Below are 22,205 nucleotides of genomic sequence, written 5' to 3'. Positions count from 1 at the left end.
CATGTGAAGGAAAAACAGATTTAAGTAATTTTATGCCATCTCGCGAGCAGCTTGCGTACTTGAAGTCACGTTCATACTCACTTGACTGGACTTTATCTCAGGTGGGACATTTACCTTCCGGCATTTGGGCATTTATATATTGCGCAGAAAGTGATTGCCCGTAATAGCATGGCCGGAGGCGCTGGTCAAACGCTGATATGAATTAATGACTAGGATTATAATATGAGCTAACTCGAATTTCAGGGCAGGCACCGGGTTGAAAGAACAGAGAATGTCTCGTCGCCACTCAGCTGAAGAAAAGTCTACCGTAATGAGATGTTAAGACGAAAATAACCTAACTGATCTTCATTCTGCCAGGATGCACCGCGATGCTTTGAGGAAGCCCTGTAACGAAAACAATTATAAAAAGACCGTACAGTGCTACTACTGTTCGAGTTGCCCCGGGCCCCGAGGGGCCATTTTCCCAGTAGGGACATGGTCAGGGCTAGCGATTTACATTGGCCGGGTCGCCTTGGTCAAACAGGGGCTCCCTGTGCCGGTGCCTAACAAGACGTCCCAGTGTTTGCAAAAGCCCCGAGTTGGCCAAGGGCAGTGTTCGAGCGCGCCAGAAGACGGGCCTGAATGGCCCTTCAGTACAGACGATCAAGGTCCTAATTGGAACACTGAAAATCCCGAACGGCTCGCTTTAGATCACACTAAGGATTCCGGCCCTACGGGTCATAACATTACATGGTATTCAAAGGGCCTCTTGCATCGATGAAACCATCCTGAAACAATCCGGGCCTCTATGTTTTGCATTGGTCGGAGTTCCTGTAAAAAGGAGAGGTCCCTGTATAGCCCAGGGTTCGGTGTTGCTGTGTGCCGTCCGCAGCTGCGCTCAGTCGGGCGCGACGGCAGCTAGCCCAGCAGTTCATAGTGCCATACACTGGTTCTGTGTTGGCAACGGGTTCGGAGCCGGGCAGAAGAACATTTGCTGAACAGGAGCAGGGACGGGGCCATGAACCTGGATGGCCTTTTGCATTAGGCGGGGTCCGTTGAGACGAAAAAAGGAGATATGAAAACTCATGACGAGAGTTACAATGAGACAAAAGTGAGACCGTTTGGCAGCCAGGGTCCCGGTACCGAATGGGGCCCCCACCCAGTTTTCGCCAGGGGACCGTTAAGCCAAACTGGAGCCTCTGTGCCCATTAGTTGACCCCTGTGGCGATAACGAGTCTTGTTGCGTTAACGAAGATACCTGCGTCGTTGCGGTGGGAAGTGCCCAGGTCAGAGGATCTTTCATGCCCGGAAAGAGACCCATGTATGGTGTATCCCTCGGAGGACTTCCTGATCGACCAGAGAACCCCTCCCCCCCTTCCATGTCGCTAGAGGGGTAGTTAGTAAGCGCCCCGCACTGGGACCGAATGACCCTCCGGCTCTTGACCAGGAACGGTAATGCGCCCATTGTTCTATCTACGGGGCCCTTTTCCGGAGAAAAGATTAGGGGTCTTATTAGTGTGCAATGGGGTGGATCGAAGTCGGGTCAAAAATGAAGACCACTCTGTTTTTGCCTGAGAACGTCCATCCTGTTGTAAAATCGACAAGTGAAACAAATAGCGTAAATATCACTTGAGTCCCGGCGCTGGCAACCTTCAGAGCAAAACCAGTGGTGGCCGGGGCTGCAACTTCAGCAAAACCGAACGGCGTAGACCGCTTCAAGTGGCACCAGGCGCCGAGCGCGCGCGAAAACTGACCATCGTGAAGTAATGTTTCACAAAGGTCGTTCAAAACAAATTGGTATCGCTCAAAAATTAATCTGGTACGTACAGGCCATCTTAATAAATTTGAAATGCTCTGAAGGGATGATCAGTTATAACAGTAACACGAAAATGAGAGAGTCTCTGCTCACTGTTATAATGCCGCCTTCAGATTTCAGCACCAGATAGCGGGGCCGAAAATGCAAATCCGTTTCTGTCATCAGTCTTAAAATCCCACATGTCAAATCACACCCGGACTACTTTCTAAAGACCTGAATTGGTGCTGTAAAACGTTCGAAGAGGCATTTCAATCGTGTCATTTTCGTCCGTCCGCGGACCCTGGTGTTAGCCTCGGGGCCGACGCCGCTCTGCCAGCGTAGACTGCAACGCTGAGCATTGGATTTTCGTCCCTAAAACTTGCGAGTGCGCATGTTGAAAACTTAACTACATACCCTAATCGATTATGATTGAAGGTAAAGCATGCCTAGGCGAACGGAGGAGGGCCATGCTTATGCAATTTGTTTGATCCATTTCTATCTATAATACACCTTCACGGGATCCTCAATGTATTTGTAGAACCCAGACAGCAATGTGGCAAAGTCTCTGACGTCTAATGGTATAGACAGACCCAGCTGGACAATTGTAAAAATAAATAGCACTGACGGTGTGTTCCATGCAGTGATTGATGCCCGGTTACTTCAGTTTATCGACTTAAAAACACAAACAAAATTACATCCTATGGTAGCTTCTGGCTTCTGTTCAAATTAAAAAAAGGTAAGAATACAAATGAAACAAAGCATATATTGCCCCTCGAAATTAAGTGGCCACATCCCGTAATTTTCGGGGAGGGGGGAGGGCTTCCAGGATAACGGAGCACTCTGTCCACCCTGTGTCCCCTCCCCCCCCCCCCCTCACCAAAGCTGCACCTGTGTCCCTATTTCAGTTCAATAAGGCTCAAAAGCTCTGTAACTAGGGTTTCAGTCAACTGTGAGGTTGAAAATCCGGTTTCTATGCAAGCCTGTGTCCTGGACCGAACCGTGACCTTGAGCATTATTTCAGCGTTGGAACGAACGACGTATGTCATATCGCATGAATCGAATGTTCAGGTGGTGTCTCGTGGTCTCCGAATCATACTGTTCGAAAGATTCTGTTGCTTTTTTAGGCAATGTTTTGTGATCTGATGGATGGTTTTGGAATACACACACATATTTAAAGCACTAGCTAGCGCATTGAATAATCCAATGAAGCAAAATGTTGATGATGTTTGCAAGCGTTTTTACAAAGCCAAGTATTTTCATACTGTGCGTAAATAATTGCTTGATATCATCGTTCAACGAATCCCCTTCGGACACACTGCAAGCCTGCTATTAGCGTAAGACCCCGTAGTAGGACCTCGATGACATACCGACGGCGGCACAAAGTAACTACATAGCATGGCCGTACCACACATGTGGCGAACTGCTCACCGCGCGTCGTCAGCCCACATTAGTGGTCATGAGCCAAAAGCGAAGGAACGTTTCAGAATGTGCGGGTGCTAAAACAAATTTTGAAGTTAATTTTTCCATGCACCGCCGTAGGACTAATGTTCAGCATTCCAGGAAGGGGGAGGGGCGTCATGGCAGATGTCCCCCTACACCTATGTCATGAATTGATAGAGATCGCAAACGTTAGGTGATATACGATTGGGGTTATGAACACTAGCTCCTTTTTAGCATTAGGTTCATTTAAATTTCGGGGCGTACGCAGAAGTTGCACACAACGTTCGCACAACTCGCAAGTTTTCTATTGAAAATATAGTCCAGCATGCCACAAGTGTGCAGATTTCTGTCCTCGTGGCGTAAAACAGCGTCGCGCGTTCGCGACCGCTTATTTTACGTGTACCTGGATTTTGTCACTGTCGGCATTCATCCTTGAGCAGATTAATTCGTGTCACGAATTTCATAAGGGAAAAGGGGTATGCACCCCTCCCCCCCCCCCAAGTTCACTTTGAGAGCAAGCCCTGGTGATCTTTCGGTGGTTCTAAACAAGGGAACCATTGACACAGAAAGTTATTAAAATGGAGGGCTATGAACATAAAGGTTTTGAGCATCATGAACATCATGTGTTATGAACCATTGGAGGTTGCGACCTTTTACGGGTTTTGCACACTGTAGGTCGTGAACATTAGTGAGTTTGAACACCAGTGGTCGTGAATTATTGGGAGCGATGAATATTAGGGGTTTTGATAGTGCACGGTTTCAATGCATTTGAGGCTGCGTACCAGCCCGACCGAGTACAGCTGTGTAGTTCATCGCTAGTTCACTCCCGGGCATTGCTGTGTGCCGTCAGCAGCTGTACTCAGTCGGGTGCGACGGCAGCTCGACTGAGTACAGCTGTGTTGTTAATCGTTGGCTCACCTCCGGGCGTTGATGTGCGCCGTCAGCAGCTGTACTCAGTCGGGTGCGACGGCGCCCCGACTGAGTACAGCTGTGTAGTTCATTGTTGGCTCCTGTCTCTGTCCGGCCACCACTGAACTTGACGCCGGTCGGGCCGGCCGGGCCGGGCCGGCCGCCCTCCGTGGCCGCGCTGATCCGGCCCCGGCCCCGGCCCCGGCCCCGGCCCCCCGCCGCCGCCGCCGCCGCCGCTGTTTGGTCGGGTGATCCAGTCGGTGGCCAGCCGGGGCCGGGTGTGGGCCAGTTGTACGGGAGTGGAGCGCGAGAGAGTGAGAGATAATGGCGTGCCTAGTATGGGAAGCACTGCTGCTGACCGCGGCCCTCCTGCTGTCAGGTAGGCCACGTTTGGACGCATTTCAACAGCATCATGCCACTACGGGCTGTGGTGTCGAGGACAGTGAATCTTCTGAACCCGGATGTCTATGCGATGTGTTTGTGTTATTTTTTTCTGCTCGTTTATTTTGTCACACGTTTGGCTTATTAGGCAAAAGCCAAGACTGAAATATTCATCAGAACTTTTAGTAACCGGAAGTAAATACCTTATGACGCCATGTGAAAAATGGCACGCCCAAGGTTTTCCGAATTCATGTCACAGTGTCAGACGTTTGACCGGTGATGCTGATGCTGCAGTTTTCCGAATTCATGTCACAGTGTCAGACGTTTGACCGGTGATGCTGCTGCTGCAGTTTGCTACGCTATCTTGATATGCACACCAGCTACACGACGCCGTCCGATCAAAAAACATTTCCGCGTCAATTCCAGTGCAGTCAGAGTCAAGAAGTCCCGCTATATTATCTTGGGTTCAACTAGGCGACGCTTGAGGGCATGTAAGCTGAGTATGGATAATGCCAATTTTTGGATAATTTTACAGCTGAAATGCTTCTATTGTGTCCGCAAAGTTTTACGTTCGTTTTCAAGGTCCTCGATATAATTAGATGCATATGCATCGCGTCACGCTGCCATTAGTCAAACGTGATTCGACCGCTGGCCCGACCAAATACTCAATTTTCGTCCCACAATGACAATGTTACACAGTGGAGTAGTCTATTGGATGTTTTACTACCCCTCTGCTCTATCGCCCTTCAGTTATTTACACCAAAGATGTGTGTTGTTTATACCGACGAAATTATATTTCCATTGACCTGTACTGTGAATTGGTCAGTGTCCCCTAACCCTAAAAATTGAATTTTCGTCGATGGAAAGGCCAGGGGCACTGATTTAACCTTGAAATAATAATACTACCCCCTCCTCTCTTTCCCTCTCTCTTTCTATCTTTCTCTCTTCCTCCCTCTCTCTCTCTCTCCTTCTCCCTCTCTCTTTCCCTCCCTCCCTCTCTCTCTCCCTCCCTCTCTCTTTCTCTCCATCTTTCTCTCTCCCTCCCTCTCTCTCTCCTCTCTCTTCTCCTATCTCTCTCCCTTCTCCTTCTCTCTTTGCGGTCCTCCCTCCCTCCATCCCTCCCTCTCCCTCTCTCTCTCTCTCCTCTCCTCTCTCCATCTCTCTATCTCTTCTCTCTCTATTCCTTCTCTTCGCTTCTTCCGTCCCTCCTCCATCTCTCTCTACTATCTCTCTCTCTCTCTCTCTCTCTCTCTCTCTCTCTCTCTCTCTCTCCTCGCTCTCTCTCTCTCTGTCTCTCTCTCTCTCTCCCTCCCTCTCTTCACCAGCTGGCTCCGCGGCGTGGGGGCCCTCTCCCAGCCCACAGGCGTCCGTGCCTGTGCTGACCTCAGTATGGTGAGCGGCGCCGTGTTCACTGGCGCCGGCGGCGGCGCGGCCTGGGACGTCGCCAGCTCACCGTCGGCCAGTCAGTCCACACGTGGCGTGTGTCAGCCATGGGCCGGACCTGCCCGGTCATACTGAGCTGATAGGAAGCCTTCGTCGTGGCCCCCAATCATCCAGCCAGTCGGGCACGACCGATGGAACAGGGCGCCGCGAGCATGGAGAGTAGCCGCTGCGATGGCGCAACGCCGGCGTCTCGCGGCGAAGATCGGTCGGACCGGTTTGGCCTCGGGAGAGCTTGCTCGGCATGACAGCATTCATTTACACCTGACAGGCTGCGGCACAGCATGGTTTTGGCGCCATTAAGCTGATGCTGAATGTGTGTAAATCGGTGTTTAATTATGCATCTAATATGTTGTCATATGAGTTCGTGGACATGGATGTCCTTCTGCAAGCACCTGTCGCTCTTTTCGCTTGGCTAGAATATCTTGGTGACGACGGGAAGAGCCCACACAACCATGACCAAAAATAGCTGGGCCTGGCTGAAGTTGCATGCCGACATTTGCCGCTTCTCAGAAGATCAAGTCGTTCCAGTGCGTATACCATGAGGCACGCTCCATACCTAAGTTGGATGCAGGAAAGAAGGGCCTTGTTCTCCCGGTTATTCGGTATTATGAGCTCACAGCTCTTCGCTGACAGTAAGGGGCATGCCACAAATTACCCTGTGAAGCAAATAAGAGACCGGCGAGTAAGCCTTTGAATTCTATTTTTTGGAAAAACCGACGTTCAGATTCCAGAAGTAGCTTTCTGTCCCCGTCTAATTACAAGCCACGACGCATGCACCGCTAGTCCATATTTCACAAGGGACATGCACAAAACAAAACTGGGCATCATGATTACCCTGTAAGGAGATCCCCTTGGCAAATAACGACAACATTGGGTGCTGATCTGATCATCGACATCTGATCATCATCATCATCAAATTAATTTCTTAATTTACAAGCCAGTCTGGAGACGAAGAAAAGTATTGGGATAGTGATCGCGCGTTGGTCGCGATATTGCGCGCCGTCAATTTTTGATGACTCGACTCAGCTGCATCCACCGTGGACTGAATGCACAGGAGACGGGCAGTCAAGGTCCTGGGAGTCGGAGGCCCGCGGTCTGCAGCCGCCATCTGTCAGACGTCAGCTCCCACCCCGTCCCCTCGCGCGGGGCGACGCCGCACACCGCCACCCCGCTGCCGGCCGTTTTTGCACGCGGTCGCGGTCTAATAATACCCTGAACTCCAGCCGGGCCTCAGTGCTGCGGCTGGAAATGAGCACCGTATCAGGATGGACTATCGCGCCCGTATCAGGGCGTGAGCTCGACCCGAGCACGCCCCGCAGCGCACGCCGGCTGCCGACGCGCCCGCCCGGCCGCCCGGCCGGCCCCGCTGGAGTTCGTCCGGGTCGGATCACAGCGCCGCGCGCGGGCGCCTGCAGACACAGTCGGCGCCGCCCACATGTAGACCAGGTGTGTTTGAAGGTGGGGTCGAAGTCCTCGGGCTGACTTGGACGCCGGGGTGAGCGGCGCTGGCCGGCGGCCGCTGCCGCACCGACCCGTGCCGCTGCCCCGGCGCCCTACGCCACTGCTGTCACAGACCAACCGGTACGGTACGCCGGTACGGGTACCAGGGGACTGCCGGCACAGTTCTAGAGATCGCTGTCACGGATCCTTTGACCGCCTGCACGAATTCAAGCCCGGCTGGCACGAATCCCGGGATTGCCGGCATGGATCCAGGGGTGCCGGTGCGGAAGCAGGGACACGTGGCACGGATCCAGGGACCATCGGCACGGATGCATGCACGGCCGGCGCATGTCCCAAGAGTAATGGTGCGGCCGTTCTGGGATCAAAGGCACAGCAGAGTCACGGAGAGCCGGCCCCGACCTTCAGCCCCGCCGCCGGGCCGGTCCAGGCGGCGCTCTCCGCCCGGCGGGACCGGACGGCGGCGGCGCCGACGGCTGCTCGCCTGTTCTCTATTCCTGACTGTCGACCAGTCCTCCGTAAATAAACAGCCGCACCGTCCGTCGCCGGACGACGGCGGGGGGCGGCGCTCTGCCCGGATTACAGCCGGTGCGTCGTCGGCCTGGCACCTGTGGTCAAGGTCTGTCCTGGAGCGCTGGGAACTGTGCCGACGTTCCCCGCGGGCGGCGCTCGCTGGCGGGGAGCGGTCGGACGCGTCGGCAGGACGCCCCCGTCCGGCCGCCCACTCGCTGTGTATTTGGACAGCAGCGCAGCGCTGCTGCCGCGCCGCTGACCGCCGGTACGGGGCCGGTAGCAGGACGCCACATGGGTCCCGCACGGGGTCTGGGACCGTCACGACAGCTTCAGGGCCGGTAGCGACATCATTACCCGGAGCTGAGACCGAAGGCGCCGCTTTGTCTCGTGTGGTCCGTGTGAAAGTCAAAACTTCCCATATAATAATTGCAGGCTAAAGAAACAGTCATCGCAAAAAGAACTTCACCAAATAAACCAGAACTTCCTTCCACTTCTCAAGCAGTTACTAAATCTATCACAATAGAATAATACAATATCGATATATATATATATATATATATATATATATATATATATATATATATCAATAACAATATAACAATGAAACCAATTTCCAGTTTGTACAATTCCTTACATGCTGATGGCTGACAGTCTAAGTAGTTGCGCTATGCAACTGGATGCACCGGTGTAAATTCAAAATAGTTTGCCAATTAAGCAAGCACTCCAGCATGTAGGGTGTCTCGATTCGGTACGAGAGACAGGACTTCGGAGCAGTGTACACATTTCTAAACAGTTTGTTAACATGCATAGGCGTGCTGATGTAAAATGTCAGCATTCACCTGACTGTGAGAAGAGGGCGCAATCGAGAAAAAAAACATTATCAACAAACTAATTAAGCCGTCTGGCACAGTTGGCCACACATGCAGTACAACGGTATATTACCGCTGAAACTTGAACAGAGACCACCATGGAACACCAAGATGCAGATGTTCCACTCGTAAACGGGACAGCAGCACCAGCTGGCTGCCGCTGACGGGAGCTCACCATAGAACACCAAGACGCAGACGTTTCGCTCGTAAACGGGATAGCAGCACCAGCTGGCTGCCGCTGACGGTAGCTCACCATGGAACACCAAGACGTAGACGTTCCGCTCGTAAACGGGATAGCAGCACCAGCTGGCTGCCGCTGACGGGAGCTCACCATAGAACACCAAGACGTAGACGTTCCGCTCGTAAACGGGACAGCAGCACCAGCTGGCTGCCGCTGACGGGAGCTCACCATGGAACACCAAGACGTAGACGTTCCGCTCGTAAACGGGACAGCAGCACCAGCTGGCTGCCGCTGACGGGAGCTCACCATGGAACACCAAGACGCAGACGTTCCGCTCGTAAACGGGATAGCAGCACCAGCTGTCTGCCGCTGGCGGGCTCGGAGGGCGCTGGTCACTGTTTACGGCTGCCGCTTCGGTTAAAGTAGCTGGTCATCACACCCGACCGCCGTCCAACACGGAGCTGAACCCCCGACCTTGGCCTCATTGCAGGTGATATCATGCGACATTGTTGACGTTTGGCCGGCTCAATGACGGTATAGCGGACGTCATACGTAGCGATCGGCACGGAGCAGCGGGCGCTCCTGGAATTACAATGAGATGTATGGGTCGCTCAGTGATCTGCCATTAAAGGCATGGGCTGCTCCATCGCCTACCATTAAATGCATGGTTCGCTCCGCGGTCTACAGCAAAATGTATGAGTCGCTCTACGGGCTACACGCCGGATACAGTTCTGCTGCACCAGGTAGGTCAAGGTCAGCCAGCTGTCGTCGTCAGCTGGCCAAAATGCAATCACAGAGATCATGTAGGTACCTGCGTAATCCCAACCCAGTCCCTAGGTTTTGACGATCAGCGCGTTAGAAACGTTCAGTCAGTGCCTCAGTGACCACTGATGTTCAGACATTACACGACATGCGTTAAAACGAATCATGAAGGGAATAGAATTGCGCATTTCGCTCCTCCGGACGTCCAATGACCAATGACCACAGACCAATGCGTCTGTTTTCGACACGTACGTTTTCATGCTAGAATATCAACAGACGAATAATAACTGCACAGAAATCCGCTTTTCTTCACATGGCATCGCTGCGGATTGTGGACATCCAGACACGCGCAGCATTCTGCTGGTGATGGTCTTAAGCGCAGACTTGTGGCGAGGCGGCGGTAACGGCGACCGATGCTGTGCACACGCGCATGCAAAGACGCGCGCAGTATTCTGCGGGTGATGGTCTTAAGCGCAGACTTGTGGCGAGGCGGCGGTAACGGCGGCCAATGCTACGCACACGCGCATGCAAAGACGCGCGCAGCATTCTGCGGGTGATGGTCTTAAGCGCAGACTTGTGGCGAGGCGGCGGTAACGGCAGCCGATGTTATGCACACGCGCGTGCAAAGACACGCGCATCACTGTACAGGTAAAGGTTTTAAGCAGAGTATGTGGGAGAGTGACAAAACACTGCGGCATTGCAGCGCGGGAGTTCTTTTACAACCTTCCTTGCATTGCTGTGATTTGCTTTTCGACCCCTAACGCCATGTTTTCGACTAAATGAAGTTGTTTTTGGCACCATTTAGCTATCCTAAAAATGTTCGCCTCTCATTTTTACAGCCTGTTGTATTTCTCAATTTATTTTTTCGACAACATACTTACTGGCTGCAGTATTTGGCACCATTGGGACAATTGTATTTAAAGCTGCTTAGCCTATGGTTGCATGAGAATGCCACATCGGCCGCAGTACACTGGATGAGCCCCGACGTGACTGGCTCGCCCGCCTCCGCCGCCGCCGCCGCCGCTGCCGTCGGCTGCCGCTGCCATCGGCTGCCGCCCGCCGCAAGGTCATGCTGCCTGCATCTCGCGAGGAACCGCCCAAACTGCCGTGCCCTCCGACCGCCAAGCTCCGCCCATTTGGGACAACTGTCTGCCTGCGGCCACCAGCCAGCACAGACTTTATGTGTCGGCTTCTACCGTTGTCGGCATGCCTGCTCACAATGCATACTACCGCTCTGGAGACGGAATCTCCGGCTAACTGATGCATGCCGCGATTCTGGAGCAATCTCCTGTTCACCATGCTCTGGAGAGGGAATCTGTTCACGATGTACGGTTCTGGTGAAGGAATCTCTCGAGCAGCGCATGCACATAACTTAAAGTCGCCTTTGCGCAGTTGTCTCCAAACTCTTGTATTTTACATGGAGTCTTACGGTCCAGAAAAGCCTTCTCTTGAATGCTGCATGTAGTGAATGCATCCCCCCAAAGCCATTATGAAGAAATGTCCATGGGGTTTACCATATGCATTGCCAGCTTACGGGTGACACTGGCAGGACTGGCCACGTCTGCCGGCCGCGGGCGCCTGTGACGCGAGGCCCGTCCTCTGCGCTCTTCCGGGCCGAGCGTGGCCGCGCGGCCGCGGCGCCGCCCTGGCGGGTCTCGTGATGACCTCCCGCGGCGGCCGAGCGCGGCCGGCTTCTGGCCGTCACTGGCCCGGCGCCGGCCGCCGCCTTTGTCCGGCGAGCCGGGCCGGGCGGGCCGGCCGCAGTCTCTTGCGTCGCCTCGCACCTCCCAGAGCGCTCCTCGACGGACGTATTGTTCCCTTCCCGGCCAACGCCGGGGCGTGCAGGACCCTCCGACACGCGCGTAAAAACGCCGCGCTCTGACGTCACCGGTTCAACCAGGGTTTATTGGCCGCGCAGAACGGCTGTCACTCGCCAACGACGCGCGTAAATAAGCGCCGCAGGGGAGAGGAGGGACGGGGGGGGGCGGGGGCGTGAGAGGAGGCTCCAGACACGGCAGGGATGTTAACAATGCAGAACTAGTCAGCTGTGCCATGACGACTTCTGTCCACCAATGTGGGCGGAAAGTGAGAGCTGCTGTTTTCTCTCAGCGCAAATCAATATGCAAGTTATAGTTTTGCTCCGTTTAACTCCTTTAAGAAGAGAGCTTGCAATTGTATTAAACCGGGCATTGGAATTGGAATTACATAGGAATTGTACCACGCGGTGTAAGCGATGGTAGCATATATATATATATATATATATATATATATATATATATATATATATATATATAAATGAGCGTATGCACAAATTACATATAACGCGGCAACATTGTGTGATGCACACGTCAGCGTTTCGCACGGGCGGTGACAGCGCACCTGTTGACCGCTAATACTATTGGTAGCCGGCGAATGGGTGTCTGACCGTGTTTTATCTTTCCACCTGCATGCCTTCATCGCCTGTATTCTTGACTAGGACCGAAATCGCCACGCTCAATTTTGGATGCCCTGTGAAAGTCATGCACACACACACACACACACACACACACACACACACACACACACACACACACACACACACACACACACACACACACACACACACACACACACACACACACACACACACACACACGCACACACACACACACACGCATCCTTTCGCATTCCAACTTGCGATTTCTCGCAGATCAGTTTGCTGTGCCCTGGCAGTGACTTTTCGTAAAAGCCCGATGAAATGAGCGAGACCTTAGTCGGCTGCCACGCGGGGCAGCGGTGTCTCCGAGACCCCGTCTGCTCTGTCACCCACTGGAGGGTGTGAGGGCGCCAGCTGTTGACTGACCGGTCGGCCGACGGCCTGTGTTTGTCGGCCAGGCACGTGGAACAACGGCGGCGCCTGTGATGTGCCTGGTCTGTGCCGGGCTGTTGAGACCCGAGACGGAGGGTGTATTCGCAGCGGCCCGGACGGCGTAGACTTTACGCTGTTGACGTCACTCATCACGTCATACCTGATAGATTATGCGTCGATTGGTACTTGCGGGTACCCGGACGACAACAATGCCGCGTGACGTCATGTACAATATTTGCGGGACGAGCAGACGCATTTCCTGCGACTTGATTGGAGTGAGACAGAAATGCGCAACAGATTCAAATATAAGAAGGTCACTTTGGGCTCAAGATCGGCCACGAGTCATAAAGATTGGTTTTATACGTTTCAAGGGGCATAACTCGCAGTTTTCATCCATAGAAGCACTACAAGTACCCTCGAACGAAAATCTTGTCTTTGCATGCACAGTTATGGTTACAACAACTGCGAACAAAATGCGGCTCGCGCTGCGAACACGTCCGACAAAGATTCTACGTGACGCCACGCAGCAAGGAATATACTTGGTGCGTTGCAAATACACCCGGAGTGTGGGTTGGGGGGACGGGGGGGGTAGTGGTATGGCTAAACTGGGCTGTAAAGCTACACTGTTTGGGGCTGATGGGAGCGGCTGGACGTGCTGAGACCGGTGAGTAGGGATTGGCGATCGGACTGGCCGTGTAGGTGCAGGGTTCAGAGCTATGCTCATGAAGATTGTAGTTATTTTGGAGAGCAGTGCCTACCTTCAAGGAGGCAGGGCCAGGAACGATGGCTTGCACGGGGTCTGGTGAGTGGCCTGTCTGAATGGACATTCTTTGCTTCCAAGCAGGGCAGTACCCTAAATGCGTTCCATATTTACTTTTGCATACCGCAACTCACACTGAGTGAGCCTGTTCCTGCTCAGTCAAGCATGTTTCCATGCTGTAACTAGGCTCCTCTTTTGTAACATGCAGACACAAAATGCACTTGCGCTGCGGAGGCGGCCATTAAGGGATACAACCGCATTACAATCTACCACTATCTAGGTCACGAGGCGCAAGATCTATTTTGTACTGTGGTACCAGTACGGATTAAGATTGAATACCGGTATCTTCCCCCCCCCCCCAACACACGGAAAAACGTGTTCTGCTTTCGCTGAATAGGCGAGCCTTATGAGCCCTCTCTTTCTGTCAATCGGTTGACCGTTCCCCTGATATCTCAATAACTTCACATGCTAGAGACAAACAAACATGACACCATACAGATCGAGTAATGCTGCATTACATAAGTGTCATCGAATATGTTTACAGGTGACGTTTCATGTTCTAGACAGGGTCAGATGGTAGATTTAGTGCAATTGGGAGTCTCACATCTTATCAACTATATGAGCTGCTACGACGGGAGAGAGCAGGATCGCCAAACATTGGTACAACGTACCGCACAATCATGGTCACCAGCGTAGTGTGACCTGTAGCGTGCGAAATCGGATCACGTAGCTGCAGGTACCATGGATCTAATGTCCTGAGGGCAGGTCAGCCGTAGACCACTGAATGTATGCGCTAAGACTCGCCCGCACGCGCAAAGCGACTGGCACGACCTCCAGAAGGAGGTTGTCACCTATGAGTTGCAACAGGTGTGATCTTTTTTGTGGAATCTGGAAGATCTTGGAAACACAACCACTAGTAATTTATGCCCCTTTTAGTGGTTCTAAAGCCACTCCCGGGAAACATCGCGACCTCTGATGGCCCCCATAAATCTTGAAAGAAATGATAGCGCCCTTTTTCAACACATCACGTAGCCAACAAACCTCGCTCCTGAAAATGTCGTTCAGCCTGGAGAACAGTTGAGCTCTTCTCGCTTCAGGAGGAAGTACTTCGTCTCGGAGGTCGCAAAAGCTCAACGTGAGCTCTTTGATATGAACCGGTGACGCAGCCTTAACTGTGACCGCCTGCGTAAATCCTTAGCGGGTCTCATCTTGAGTGTTGTTGCGTTTTCTAACACTGGCAGGATCTTCCTCGGGGCTGATTTATTCATGTTAAGTAAGTTGTGAGCGAAGGGGCATGCGACTCGATTTGATACGTAGTTAACCCGACGTACGAATCAGCAACACATAGGTTTTATCGGTTCGGGTCATGCTGTTTAAATATATAAAAACTGACCACTTGGCTCCCGATATGACCACCGTATGTCTCGGCCAACTATTGCATCAGAAAACCGAAGCAACAAAGTACGATCAGCACTCAGTATGATCAGGATCGCCCCTTACAGTGCCTGCGACAGTACGGGACAGGTCTTGCCTGACCTGCATCTGTACAGTACCTGTACTGTACCTGTATCGGTTCTGGATCGATAACAGCAAAAAGGGCAGGATAAAAGGTGACGGCAGCGCTGTGGACAGCCCCGGAGAATGCACAAAAGACAAGCCAGAGATGGATTAGAAGACAGGAGAGTGGTCATGAAGTAAGACAGGGACAGCAGAAAGGAAAGATGGCAGAGGACAAGGCAGGGGGTAAACCGCAGAGCAGGACATAGCGTACGACGAGGCAACCAGGGGCAAAGACGGATAGGCCGCAGGACAAAGGAGCACAGCACAGGACAGTCAGAGGGCTCTCAGACAGAGAGCACAGCCACAAAGCAGAGCAGGACAGCGCAGAACAGACGACCACGCATGACGGGGACAGGGTATGACGGTGAGCACAGGGCGGTGCGGGGTGAAGGGCAGGCACGATACCGGTTGCTTTGAGTAGTTATTCACACCTCCAAAAATGCATACATCTAAGCAAGAGGACGGCCTGTGCGGCTTGAGACTATCGGGGCCAGCCCGAATGCTAGATTTGTTCGTTGCTATCACTTGGATGCCAAGACTACACCACTAGAGCCAGGCATCTACGGATGCCGACGCCAACAGACCAATGATTTAATCGACAATTTAAGACATGACGGCATGTTATGTTTTGGGAGCATGGATAATGCAGCATTTTTGACGCTTTTTAGGAACATTTTATGACTTCACGTGTCTTGCATCCTAGGTGTTATGCTTTCTTTACCTTTCTGAGCCTTTGTCACTCTTGAGAATGAGCGCAGCTCTTGTCCCTCGCACTGATTCGCCGTTTGTTATAACGCGGACTGATTGTAAGGGCGTGTGGCCTTCCTGCTGTTTAAAAACGGGGACAGATAGACGCTCGCGGAAAACTCCAGCAGCCTTGTCCAAACGAGTTCTCACGATCAACTGCAAATGTCATGCTCCTAGGTCAAAAACTGACCCATTACGCCAGGTCGAAGGTCAATTGCTTCGAAAAATCTTACCGGTTCAGCTTTGCACGCTCCTATGTACGAGACCATGTATTAGAGCAAAAAGCTACGAAAACCTAAAGCCTAAAACAATCAAAATATATATGAAATCACACAGATATGTGTCTTGTTCAACTTTGACTGCATTGCGATGGCATACGGTTGTACGCATTTTGAGCATAAATGTATGATGCATGACTGCGTTAATGTAACAGCGTCGCCCGCCGCGCCGGTTCGCGGCATGGTTGGCTGCCCCTGCCGTCCTCGCCCACCATAGATTGCATGCAGCATTCCTAAAAAAACACTACCGCTCCGAAACCAAAAAAGATAGGGGCACGTTGTTTTTGTCAAAAACACGTGTAATGCATTCCCCACAGTCTATCAATACTTTGGGTGCGGTTGCACGACATTCCGGAGAGATATCCTCTGAAAAACTTAGGGGGATCGCACCCCTCCCCCGCCCCCCCCCCACCAAAGCGAGAGTTAGTGCCTAGTGACGTCAGCATAAGCGTTGTTTACCACTATGACGTTGTTGAGCCCGTATCTTTTGGTATATTGAGGTTCGTTCACTCAGCGTACACACTTTGAACTCATAATAATGGCGAAAAATCAGGAACTGAAGGCCTGTCTCTCTTATATCAAGTTTGTACGTAAACGCGACGAATAAGAGTGTAACGCAAGTCTCAAAGATCAAAACAGTAACGCAAGTCTCAAAAATCCCTTGGGCCTCAACCAATTCATGTTCTTTGCTGTATGACAGATATGCCTGAGGAACATGCTCTTTGTTTGCTTTGCCGGTTTAATACCAACACAAGCGCATCTGGAAGAAAAGTGCGATTCAGCACTAGTTCACATTGGCGAGTGTTGTAGCCTGGCAAGCATCGTTAGTGGAGACTGTCCTCTGTCGTGGTGCGGGCTCCATTTCGGTTTAATTGACCCTGACTGGACGCGTGCCGGACTGCGTAGCGGCAGCCGGTGACCCCGACCGAGGAGTCACGAGCTGGCCCGCAACACCCATGACTTGTCGAAAACACGCGCCGCAACAGGCACAGACTGCGGGCAACACCGCAGCGTGTGAGGCCAAGCGGAGCAAAAGGAATGCATCTTGACCTCGAGCGTGACCCAAGCCTTTGGCGGCGTGTGTCACCACTGTGCTCTGCACGGGGGACAACCCCTGCGACCTTGGGTCCGCCCCGGCCAGGCCGCGCTGGCGGGAGTGGCTCAATGTTTGGCGGGTAGGGAGGTGACATGTCCACAGGGTGTCGGGCGTCTACCGGCCGCAGCGTGCCCGTGGGGCGTGTTCGTGTACGACGCGGGTCCCCCTCGTCTAGCGGAAGTCGGACAGATCATACAGGTTTGACAGTGCTGGTGGAGCTCTGACAGTGCTGGTGGAGATGTGACGGTGCTGGCAAGGGTCTTACACGTCTGGCGGCTCTGCGCGGCTACCCGCCGACCGACGCCTCCCGGTGGCTAGATCAGGAACTGTCGAGGAATGGCGTGCAGTGGCCAGGATCGGACAGCGTCGCAGCAAGGTCAGAGTAGTGTCGGCGCAGTGTCGGAGCAGGGTCGAAGTAGTGTCGGGGGTAGTGTCAGAGAAGAGTCGGAGCATTGTCGGAGCATTGTCGGAGTATTATCGGAAAAGGATCGGGGTATGTTCGGGCAGTAGCGGGGACAGCACCAGCTGCGGGGGTGGGTGAGGGGCAGCTGTCATCGTGTCAGTTCTGCTCCCCCCCCCCCCCACCCCCTCCTCAGCCTCTTCGCAACCAATAGATCGTTGCATGCTGGGTTCAGATCCCGCGATGGACAGAAGCTTGATCACTTGGGTACTCCATAGCACTCCCTTGTTCCAGATTTGAATGAAATGTCGAATGGTTCAGGACGGCGAGAGCTCTTTAGACAGGACATACATGCAGCCTTAGCTTACGCACACGACAATCTAAGTTAAGGCAAACGCCAACGGCCGGGGTAGGGGTATGTACGAAAGCGGATTAAAAATATTTAAGAATTTTGTTTTTGTTTCGCTCTTTTAAAAATCCATAACATTCCAAACAGTGTGTTTTCACACAACATGAACAAACCAAGAGACGGGAAAGGCTTCAGACTTTGGCCAACATGTCAGTATGCCAGTATGTTTTCCACATTCATTTTCTAAAAATCCTCCGCGCAACCACACACGCACAGGACAATTCACCCTTGATACAAGGGGTGTGTGGTGCTGTTCAGCACTCCTAATATGATGAGGGGTGTAAAAGAACAGCACCATGGCAGATTTATGGGTATAAATCATAACAGCAACTTATTTCTTTGTCACTTACCTAACTGTGAGCAGGACCACTTGCAAAACTCATCGCCCAGTTCAACCGGGGGGGGGGGGGGGGGGGCAGGAGTTTGTCATCCGTTTAGGGTGTGTTTGCAGGATTTTTAACAGATTCATGATTTTTTTTCATCCCATCATCGATTAGACTCGAGGAGTTTAATCCGAAAGGCATCGTTCATGACAGAGTTTGCAACATCCGCATACTACTGCACCACCAGCTACCGAAAGGTTCGTCAGGGATTTTGGTACCTCGCTAGAACCGCTTTTGCCGTGCTACTCCTGGTATGCTGCAGTGAATACATCCATGGTGCAGGTGTTTCACTTCCCGGAAACAGGAAAAACTCTTGTAAAACCGAGGCAGCGCGAATTATCTCGCGTCGATCTCCATCTTAACATTATCGCCAAATTTCACTGGAGGTTTCTCCCTAAGCCAGGCCCTCGAGCTTCCCCTCGGCGTACCACATACCCGAAATTAGAACATACTATGTACTTATTTATTTTTAGGAAAATCTGGGAGTTTTAACGAACTCCTTCAAACCGTTTATGAGAAAGAAGGGAAAAACTAAGAGGGGCTGAATATACCCCTCCATGAAATTATCCTGAACGAAATCGAATTAAAACTCTCGAATTGTTATTATTCATAAGTAATGAGAAGTGCCTACAGTAATATTAACACTGTAATGGACTTTCCGATGGTTGTAGGCTATAATATATGCTTTGTTCCTTTTTTCCCTGGCACCGCCCTTCTCGTGGCATTATATTTCAACATCATGAGTGACATTAAACGTTACTGGACATTCCGTTTCTCACATCGGCGGCGGCCTATGCAGGTACGAAATGAAAGAAGAGCGTGTGTGAATGAACGCATGGAAGCATCGAAGCGTTGAAGGAAGTGTTCCTCATTTGGCCGGGGTTTCAAATGGGGTATTCATTTTAAACATCATTCAGCGCAGTTCACAGGCCTGTCCTCTGAAGACTCAAAAACCACTGGTTTCAGAGCTGGACGCCTGCCAAATTGTGCATACTTTTTCTTGAAGGCTATTTTAATGTCACCTAGACACGCATGACGTTATAGAAACGTCACACCGACATTGGCCACATAGAACTCAACACCATGCATAATACCATCACCAAGCCAAGGCTTTAAGAGTAGAAGGCTACGCAGACGTGACGTCACCATGGGACTAATGTTTGGTAGCTCGCAGTACGGTTCTTGGTTGATGCTACGAAAAGGTTTGTAGATACTAGTGCTATTATTAAACACGGATATTTCGCCAACGATTTGTGTGGAAATCCTGTTTTGCATCTTTATTTCAATATTACATAACTATACATATCGCACATTTTGCATTTCAAACCTTCTAAAGACAAACCAACACTAGGATCAGGCTCCGAAAATAGACCCTACTAAACCCTGTTTTCTAGCTCCAGCACCCGCACCATATTCGCCGTGGATAGCGCGCCTAAATATTTAGAAGCAATGCCTTTTGGTAAAGTGAATACCTATGTGTAAATAAATCACTATACCATGTAATGTTTGCATTAAATTTGTAACTGGGTGACGGTTGCCCATTTATCTTCGTATTGCAGGACATATACTGAGTGGAATGTGAAAATAACGCAATATCAGGACAGGTGCCAAGAATTTCGCTGTTGCTATGCTTTGATCCTCCTAGGCGTTGGTTCACTTGCAGGTCCATAATGTTTGATGGGCTAGGTGAAAAGGGGCGCAGGAAATATTGCCCTGTGTACCCTAATACATTCCCAAAAATGTTTACGAACTGAGATATGGGCCACGAGTCTTTGACTGGCAGAAGTCGCTAAACTTGCCAGAAATTGTCATATTTCACAGGAAAAGCTGCTATCTGAAACTGAAATGACGCGCGCTGCATTTATGCCTGCCGGGGTTCACCACTCGCGACCCCCATTAGGGCAGCCAACCTTGCATCCACCCCGACAGCACCCCTCCTTAGGCTTCAGGATGTGCATTCCAACTTCTCAATGTGCTCCCCAGGATGCTGCGAGCTCGTCTGGCCCGTCGTTTCTCACACTTACCCTCTGTTTTTGTTGTATGCTGTACTCTTTTACACAGACTGTTTCTAAGCACGTCCGGTTAGAGTTCTTCGGAATAAATCACTGGTGAATGGGTTATCCCATCTCTCTGTCGTAGGCAGGTGGGAAACGCATTTCCCAATGATTTTGTAGCTCTGGTGCAAACCAACGCCATTTCCCAGCTGAAAATAGTTCATTAAATGTGTTAGGTCGAAAAAGTCAGGTTCACGGAAATCTTTATGTTTAAACCAGTCCGCAAGGAAAGGCATTTTCACGCCCTTGTAGTGTTGGTGCCTTTTGATTTAGTTCCGTGTTGACATTACATCGTCGCTTGCTCAGAATGCAGTAATCCGGGGTCTTGCACCAAATAACTCGTGTTTGGGGTACGTGAGAAAGAGTTATGCCTTCAGTGGACTTCAGTTGGCCCTCCACCATTGTGATGAATTGCGTGCATCATTTTAGGTGCCAGATAATGTAGGAATTAATGTAGGGTAGTTGTACAAGGTATGATGGAAATAAGGCTGGACATCGAATAACTTCAAATTAGGGCTATAACTAAGTACGCGAATGCAAGTAAACCATACCATACCACGGATAAATATCCAAAAACACCACTAGAAAGGACCGAAACACGAGTGCGTGACGACACACAAGCCATCTCTCGGCAGTTGGAAGTACTTTAAGTGAGTCAGCTCGTCCGCTACAATGTCAGTTCTGACATGGTCAGTCTGGCAGCGGCTGACGTTATAGAATCATTCCATTGGGCAAGCAAACGATGACCTATTGAGGAGTATAGTTTTAAAATTGCGAATTTTTGTGGTCTAGAGTGGTCTTTCACAACTAAAAGCAGAACAATAATTACAGGTGACCTTATTTCGGCATAGCCGACCGTCATTTTGTTTAAACGACGTCCAGTCATTGGCAAACCTGAGTGGAGTCCCTGCCCGAATTGGTTATTTCTTCAGGAACGTGGTGGTCTAAAATACAGCAGACTGATTTAAATCATGGTATCCTGGCAAAATATTGATTACTCCTCTTTCTGTTCCAGACTGCCACTCCGTGTCGCGGTGTCCAAGCGCGCGGACCGCATGTGCTGATGGTGCTCCGCCGCCGCCCAACCGAATCAACACCACCGAACGGTTGGTCCAGCAGGGCCATGCGCCGTCCAAGGCTGACACCTGTGCTCGCCCGCACATCGCAAACAAACCAGCTGCGGCGGGATATGACATCACCTGCACAGCACCGCAGGCAGTTCAGATTGTTTGTCGTCGGCTGTAGGGAAGACGGCGCACAGCACCGCTGTCCGTGGTTGTCTGATGAGACTCCGCGCAGGAGAAGAGGGAGGGGCCCGGAGCGACGCCAGATGGCTGCCAGAGCCCCCTTCCCTGCAGGGGGGGGGGGATGGAGGGGGGGGGGGGGTCACTGGCCGTTGCTCATCGCGGTCCAGCTCGCTGACGTATCACTCCGTTCGTCAGCCTGATCTCCCACGTCCGGTTTCTTGCCAAGATCTGTTACGTCGTGGAAAGGTTGCGTTGGTTTCTTGTACGCTTGCAGAGTTGTTTCTAGACTTTTGCTTGTATTAACGTGAGGTCGGAGGCGATTGTGATATCGTCCTAGCTTTCGGTGAGTCCGGGTGAAATCAGCCTAGCTTTCGGTAAGTCTGAATGGAATCGGCGTACATCACTTTGAATTTTATTGTCGGTCGAAGTGGGAAGTCGAGCCAATAAAGTCTTAAGTTAAGTTGACCCAAACAGAAATGGAAGCAGAAGGATATGTGCAGAGTCTGACAGCTTACATGTGCACCAGATCGGACATCAGCGTGTTTAATTACATGAGTTTAAAACAAGCCCCTTATTGGGGGCTTTATGAATGTCACAGAGCAGTTAATCCCCCAAAACTTTCGTTGCTGGAACTGGCAGCATGGTAATCGATTCTGCATGCAGCCATCTTCCCTAGAGTCGAATTCGAAGTCG

At 51.5% G+C, this 22,205-nt stretch overlaps 2 protein-coding genes across 2 annotated transcripts in view; one reads left to right on the top strand and one right to left on the bottom strand.

Moving 5' to 3' along the window:
• Positions 1–124, bottom strand: part of LOC119107529 (xaa-Pro aminopeptidase 1-like) — a 17,988-nt gene extending 17,864 nt beyond the window's left edge. The window contains exon 1 of the mRNA XM_037231005.1: positions 115–124. Within this exon, the coding sequence (XP_037086900.1) occupies positions 115–124 (10 nt within the window). The remainder of the gene's footprint in view (positions 1–114) is intronic.
• A 4,261-nt stretch (positions 125–4,385) lies between these two features.
• Positions 4,386–22,205, top strand: part of LOC119110031 (xaa-Pro aminopeptidase ApepP) — a 49,396-nt gene continuing 31,576 nt past the window's right edge. The window contains exon 1 of the mRNA XM_037233780.1: positions 4,386–4,502. Within this exon, the coding sequence (XP_037089675.1) occupies positions 4,448–4,502 (55 nt within the window). The 5' untranslated portion in view covers positions 4,386–4,447. The remainder of the gene's footprint in view (positions 4,503–22,205) is intronic.

Source organism: Pollicipes pollicipes, unplaced genomic scaffold (assembly GCF_011947565.3).
Source record: "Pollicipes pollicipes isolate AB1234 unplaced genomic scaffold, Ppol_2.1 Scaffold_2555;HRSCAF=2994_pilon_pilon_pilon, whole genome shotgun sequence".
In the NCBI taxonomy this organism is placed as follows: Eukaryota; Metazoa; Arthropoda; class Thecostraca; order Pollicipedomorpha; family Pollicipedidae; genus Pollicipes; species Pollicipes pollicipes.
Note: the sequence above shows the minus strand (reverse complement) of the source record. Positions and strands in the feature narration are given on the sequence as shown.